General features: G+C 21.3%; 4 protein-coding genes across 4 annotated transcripts; 2 read left to right on the forward strand and 2 right to left on the reverse strand.

Annotated features, from left to right (window-relative positions):
* Positions 1-744: 744 nt before the first annotated feature.
* DICPUDRAFT_85505 (uncharacterized protein) lies at positions 745-1,428 on the forward strand (the record flags this gene model as incomplete). Its single annotated transcript, XM_003295027.1, has 4 exons — positions 745-780; positions 856-1,119; positions 1,184-1,330; positions 1,405-1,428. The coding sequence occupies 4 exons, from the start codon at positions 745-747 to the stop codon at positions 1,426-1,428; spliced, it is 471 nt and encodes a 156-aa protein (XP_003295075.1).
* A 259-nt stretch (positions 1,429-1,687) lies between these two features.
* DICPUDRAFT_85506 (uncharacterized protein) lies at positions 1,688-2,823 on the reverse strand (the record flags this gene model as incomplete). The annotated part of the gene is made up of 3 exons (XM_003295029.1): positions 1,688-2,192; positions 2,286-2,505; positions 2,568-2,823. 3 exons carry the CDS (start codon positions 2,821-2,823, stop codon positions 1,688-1,690), a joined length of 981 nt encoding a protein of 326 aa, XP_003295077.1.
* Positions 2,824-3,452: 629 nt separating this feature from the next.
* On the reverse strand, positions 3,453-4,591 carry DICPUDRAFT_85507 (uncharacterized protein; the record flags this gene model as incomplete). Its single annotated transcript, XM_003295030.1, has 4 exons — positions 3,453-3,677; positions 4,192-4,275; positions 4,408-4,436; positions 4,573-4,591. The coding sequence occupies 4 exons, from the start codon at positions 4,589-4,591 to the stop codon at positions 3,453-3,455; spliced, it is 357 nt and encodes a 118-aa protein (XP_003295078.1).
* Positions 4,592-6,903: 2,312 nt separating this feature from the next.
* Positions 6,904-7,206, forward strand: DICPUDRAFT_160219 (uncharacterized protein; the record flags this gene model as incomplete). Its single annotated transcript, XM_003295028.1, has 1 exon — positions 6,904-7,206. A coding segment is annotated over one exon (303 nt), but the record flags the coding sequence as incomplete, so codon positions are not given.
* Positions 7,207-7,224: the final 18 nt, after the last annotated feature.

Genomic DNA, 7,224 nt, shown 5'->3' on the forward strand with positions numbered 1-7,224 from the left:
TTCTTCTTTTCGCCCCTTTTTTTATAAAAGGTTTTTTTTAAAGATTTTATTAGGGGTTATAATGAGGTTTTTGTGGGTAAAAAATTAATAAATGAGGTTTTTTGTGGGTAAAAAAACCCTATTTTTTAATTTTATTTTTATCCTTTTTTTTATTTTCATTTATAAAAAAAAATACGTTTAAAAATGGGGTCAAACTACAAATTAAAAAATAATTTAAAAAATTTAATCTTCTTTTCAAAATTACTTTTTAAATACGATTTTATTTTTTTTTTCCAATATTGGAAAAATTTATTATCTATTTTTTTTTCAAAAAAAAAATTTTTTAAAAAAATACATTAAAATAAAAAAAAGGATAAATAAAAAATCAGTTTATACCTCTTTTTAAAAAAAGGTCAAATTACAAATTAAAAATATAATAATATAATAAAAAAAATTCAAAAGTGTTAACACTTTTAAAAAATTTAAAACAAACTGCTAATTATAATTTTTTTTTTTTGAAGATAAAAAAATCATTATGATGCTGTTAAAAAAAAAAATTAATTTGGTGAGGGGGGTTTATTACTAATTTGGTGAGTTTAATAATATTAATTATAAAAAAATTGTTTGTAATTTGTGGAGTAATTTTCCTAAAAATAAAAATTGAGCTTTTTTTTTTTATTTTTTTTTATTTAAATAAAACACATTATTAATTTTTTTATAAATTTAAATTTTTTAATATATTGTAAAAGATTTGAAAGTTAAAATATGGTTAAAGATATAGAAAGTTTTATTTCACATTATGTAAGAATATTCATTTATAAAGATATCAAAACAATAATAAAATATACTAATTTAAAATTTTTTTTAATATTATAGGAAGGAATAGTGTGGGATCTTGATAAAGAGGCAACTGGTGAAATTACATTGGATGAGCTTGTTACTTATATAAAGAGTTTTAAAGAAATTGAAGATCCGAAATTAGTTGCATTAACAATATTTTCATCTTTAGATTTAAACGATGATAAAAAAATTTCTTTACAAGAAGTAGATACCCATAAATTAAAAATGGAAGCTCAAATCGTTGAAGAAAATATTAAAGATGGCATTAAATATATGTTAGATGACTATGATGGAAATAATGTAGGTTCTAAAATTTTAATTCCTATTTTTTTTTAAGTTTACTAAATTTTTATTTTTATTTTAGGATGGTAAAATCACTTGGGATGAAGTTTTTAATGGCTTTAGAAAATATGTCAGAGGTACAGAAATTTGTGTATATAAGACCAATAAAATCTTCAGCAATTATGATAAAAATTCAGACAAAGTAATAACTACTGAAGAACTTAGAAATGTAAGTTTTTTTTACTTTATTTTATTTTATTCATGAATAAATATCTTACTAATCTTTTATTTAATTTTCATTAGTATTATACAAAATTTTTCGAATAATCTCTCTAAGATTGTTAAATCATTAATGGTTTAAAAAACTAATTAAATAAAAAATACAATAAAATAGGTTAATTAAAAAATTAAAATTTTAATTTTAATTTTGTTTAATATTATTAATAAAACTATAAAGCTTTTTTTATGCCAATAAAAATATTTTTATAATTTTAAAAAAAATTATTTTCATTTTTTTTTTTTTTTTTTTTTATTATTTAATTTAAATATATTATTTATATTTATATTTAAATTTATTTATTTAACTTTAATTTGTAAAAATACCTTTTGGAATAATAGATGTTAAGAAAGTATTTGCATAATGATTATCAAAACAAGTATTTTCATATGTTTGTGATGTTTGTGTTTGTAAATTTAATAATTCGGTTAAGGTACCCTCTTGATTTACGAATAAAAGATATTGTGGATTTAAACCAGTAACCATTGTAGTATTAAAATCTTTAGAACCTAAAAATTTATATGTACCACTTTTTGGGTTAATTAAATATAAGTATGATTTTTGATCTTCATTATTTGAACCGAATAAAACTATTTGTTTATTGTAACCACTTGTGTAAATTGAATCGATAGAGTGTGGTAAATTAAGTTTAGCAATTGAATAAAAATTGGTACTATAGTCTTGAAAGTTGGCAACAAGAATTGATTGTGATGATGATGATGAATCAAAAGTTGAAATATAATAAAGCTTAGCGTTGTAGTCATAATATGGTGGGGTATTAAATTCGATTGTACTTAAAAAGCCAATAGATTTTCTACATTATTTTAAAATGATACATTATTAATAATAGGTTAATAGGTTTATTCATAGATGAACTATTTTTACTATATTTGAATTGCAAACTTACACGACATCTTTGAAAATATCATAAATAATAATTTTACCATTTTTATCAGCAAAAATAAATGAACCAGCTTGGCCAATAGTATCATCATATGAGATTTCAGATTGTATATTATTGAAAGCACCTAATTTAATTAAATTTGGTTGGATTTCAAGTGGATATACACCTTTACTTGTAACAACTGCAAGATTTAAAGCTTTACTATTTAATTGTCTTGCAAAATCTAAAATTATAGTATAGTTATTAGTATATTAATATTTATTTTTAAAAATAATGAATACTTACAAGCAGTTGAATTTAAAATCATTATTGGATAGTATTCTGAATTTAAATTATTTTTTAAAGTTTCACAAGTACCTATTGGTTGGATACCATTTGAAGCTCCTTTAAGATATACATTACCATAAACTGATGCAATTGGTGCAATATTTACTTGAGCAGAGTTAATACCACCTGGTGATGATGGTGTAATAATAACACCAACACAGTAATTTATTATTGTTGAAAATAATAATAATAATAATGATAATTCTAATTTCATTGCTTTATTTATTTATCTATGTATTTTATTGATTTTTTTTTCAAATGAAAAAACGATGGTTTTAAATATTAAAAAAAAAAAAAAAATTTTGGTTTTAATCACTTTTTTTTTTGAGAAAAAAAATATCGCAATAATTTAAAAAAAATCTGGTATTGAAACAGAGATAGAGAATTACCGAGAAACGGTATTTTTTTCAAATCCCAAACCTAAAAATACAGAAAAATAACATATTTATAAAATTTAAAAAAATAGGTGATAATTAATTTTTATTTTTTTTAAAAACCAATATTTTTTTTTTTACCCCCTGGGTTAAAAAAAAATTTTCAAAAAAAAAAAGCCAAATTTTGGTTGTAACCCAAAAGTTTTTTTGATTGTAATAAAAAATGGCGATTGATATTAAACATTTTTTAAACCGAAAAAAAACTGAAAAAATATAAATATTTAAAACATTATTATATTTATTAACACATATTTTTTTTTTATATTTCTCGATAAATTTATTTTATATTTCTAAAAAAAAAAGAATTATATTATAATATTTTTTAAAAAATTATTAAAATAATAATACTCTTAAAAATGTAAACAATTTATTTTATTAATATATATTATTTATTATTAACTATTTTTATTTACTGAGTTTCCTTTTTAACCTGATCGGTATTACATTGACCTAAATGTAATTGTTTTCTTTTACTATTGAATGATAATTTACCAGATTGACTATAGTTGATTCTGCTTAACCAATAACGTTCAAACATTTTGGTTAATTTGCTTCCATTCTCCAGATACGACGACAAATGTATAAAGTAGTAAAAACTTCCAACTTCAATTACTTGTATCTGTTCTGATATTTTCTCTTAATTGAAATATTAAACCGCAACTAATAAATGGGATATAATGCCAATGATTTCGGGTGTACCAGCTTCTTCACGCTCTTCAAAATTACCTAAATAAGTTTTTGAATCTGATGTTACGCAGAGCACTGATTGCATCTGGTCTATAAGGAATATTTTTTTTTAAAACTACTGTCATTTAACGGATTCATATCGATTTGTATATTTCGTGCAGCACATGCACAGTCCCAGAAACTAAGAGCATTATATTGTTTGAGTAATTCGATAATTGCAATGGTATCTTTTAAAATACCAGAAACATTTGAATTTAAAGCAGCTAAAAACCTAAAGATTCCTTCTTAAACCTAAAAGCTTCCCAATATCTTCCAAATATATATATTTAAATAATGTTTTGAGATGAGTTATAAAAACAAAACAGATTTTTATGTTCTCGAAATATGGAGCTGCTTTGGTGATTGTTGAAAAAGTAATCTATTATTCCAGTTGATTGAATACTTTCTATATGATCATTTACATGAGCAGGGTAGGGTGCACTAAGACCTTCAAACATTGAGGAATAATAAAAAATCTTTGAAATAGTAATTGCATACTTTATAATCTATTATTATTACTATTATTGTATATTATAGTGCATCCAATAAATGATGATAAATTTAATAAAAAAAAAAAAAATTCAAAATTAATTTTTTTTATTTTTAATTTTTTTTTTTTTCTAAAAAAAATTTTTCACCACCATAAACATTATTTTATTATGAATAACTAAATTTAAAATTTTAATTTATAAAATAAAAATAAAAAAAATTTAAAAAAAAATATTATTTATTATAATGTGCTTTATTTATACTTGTGTCTATATACACACCTACTCATATATTTAATTTTTTGATCGTATTACTTTGTTGTTTTCTAAACATTATATTTTGATATAATTACTTTTAATATATTTTCTATAACTGAGTGACTTATAACTATTACTACTTTGTGTTTATTATTATATTGAATATAGTATAGAAATTAAAATCGATTGAAATTAAATTGTAAAAATTCACAGTAGGGGAATATTAACTGATTTAATGCTTTATTTATACCATTTACATTTTATTCTGTCTTTGGTGTTGTCCAATGCTCTCTTTGTTGCTGCATATTATGGTGGTGTTCAATAGTTGATTGCTATTATTACAAAACATTCCTATTATTAAATAGTGCAAGTGGGGTATAGTATTATATGATCTTTTTATGATTATTCAACAATTACCCCAATTTTAGTCAATATCAACACGTTACGTCCATTTTAAATTTTTAAAATAATATTTATTTTTTAAAAATCAAATAATTTTTTTCAATGCACAACAAACACACACATAAATAATTTTAATAATGTAAACATAGCAATCTCAAAATTTAAAACATATGGTTTAACAGAAAAGTTTAATTCAACTTTCAAGTGCCTAGATCTTATTGTAAAGAAGACAATACAAATGATCTACAACTAATTGGTATTGCTTTATTTCTCATATAGTAATTGAGATACCGATGGTAAAGGCAAAACCAGAGCTATCACTAAAATCATCACTAAAACTGTCAATAATACATCAGAAATCAATGCTCTCAAAGCTGGAGTCGAAAAGTTCTCCAAGGTGGTCAATGTCAAGATGATCGTAAGAGATTGGTAATTAATTTAGCTTCATTTATAGGTGGAGTCAATGCATTGGGTGTATTATCTCAACAAGACGATGCCGATAGTTTTCTGTAGTAGATTTATCTTTTCCAGGTAATTGCTCTCCTCTTCAAGTGGGTGTATTACCAGAATCCCTCACTTCATTAGCCTTAGGTTATGGTTTTAATCAAAATCTAGACCCAAATACTATTCCACAATCAGTTACCCAATTAAAACTAAATAGAATTTATTCACAACCAATACCAGACTCTTTAACAAACAGGATAAAAATAACAAGATAAACATAAAAATAAATTGTACATTAATAATTTTGTTTAAATTTTTTTACATTATAAGGAGTAAAGTAAAAAATGATCGACTAATAAAAAAGAATTAAAATAAAATTTAAAATAAATATTAGAGATAAATTTAAAATAAAAAAAATAATAAAATTAAAAAAAAAAAAAATTTATTTTATAAATAAATAATAACTTTTTTTTTTATTTTTTTTCGTTTAGTTTATGTACATAAGAAGTTCCTTTAAGTAATTTAAGAATTAAATGCGCCACCACGAAAGTTGAAGTATAAAAGCTAAAATTGAAAAACAATCTAGACTCTATTTAGACAACCCCGAGTGTGTGATGGCAATTTAATTTCTTTTAATCTTATAATTTTATGATCTTCTCTTTTTAATCAAATGGAAGCTATAGTCGTAAAAGCAATCGACATGTTTGATTAAACCATGGATTAATTCGTAGCCTCTATCTGTATCATATACTATCTTTTTTTAGGGTAGAAAATTTAGTTTATTTTTTGAAAAAAAGGGTTTCTAAGTTCGGGGTCAATAAGTTCCATTTTTAAAGTCAATTTCTAAGTTTTAGTTTTTTTTTTATTTTTCTAAGTTTTAAAAACAAAAAAAAAAGTTTTTAATTTAAAAGGTGTTTAAAAATCAATAAAAAAACAGTTAAATCATAATCAATTAATATATATAGTAATGTGTGGTTGTTTCCCCCTTTTTTTTTTTTTTTTAAATTTTTTTTTAATTTTTTTTTAAATTTTTTTTTTTTTTTTTATTAATATACATAAATATTGCTAAGAGGATTTTTAAATATATTTTATTACAATATAGCAGTTATATAATTAAGCGCAATATTTAAAATTAAAAATAAATAAATTTAATATAATTTTTTTTCTATAAATACTTCAAAATTTTTATTTATATATCAATATCAAAATTTATTAATATATATAAAAATATAAAAAATTATTATATTTTAAAAAAATAAAAATAAATTAATAAATAATAACATTAATAAATATAAAATTATAAAAAATAAATATATTTTAATATTAATAGATATCATTTTACAAATGGTAAAGTATACATATTATTATTTAATTTATTGATTAAAAAATTATACTAATATCTTATTTTTAATAGATGGTAAATGTTTAGCAGCAAAAAAATATAGAGAAAAAAACAATCTTTCAAATGATACAATAAATACTCTAGATTATCACTTTGCCAAAGAGAGGGTATAGAGCAACTATGATGAACCTTTAATTCAAATGCTTATTGAAGAAAAAAAAGAAACAAATACATATATTTCAAAGTATAAAGAAATCCAAAAATACTTAAAAGAAAGTTTAGATCATAGAAATGATATAAATAAATATTGGAAAGAAAATAGTATTAAATATCCAACATTATATTCAATTGTAAGAAATGTACTTTCAGTTGCTTCTTCGTCCGTTGAAATTGAAAGAACATTTTCGGGTGCTAAATTGTTGGTTACAGACAACAGATCAAATTTGGGTTGGGAAAGAATAGAACAATGTGTGTTATTAAGGGAATGGGCAAACATTTCAAGAGTAGATATTGTCGAAAAC

The sequence above is a fragment of the Dictyostelium purpureum genome (assembly GCF_000190715.1).
Source record: "Dictyostelium purpureum unplaced genomic scaffold DICPUscaffold_718, whole genome shotgun sequence".
Lineage (NCBI taxonomy): Eukaryota > Evosea > Eumycetozoa > Dictyosteliales > Dictyosteliaceae > Dictyostelium > Dictyostelium purpureum.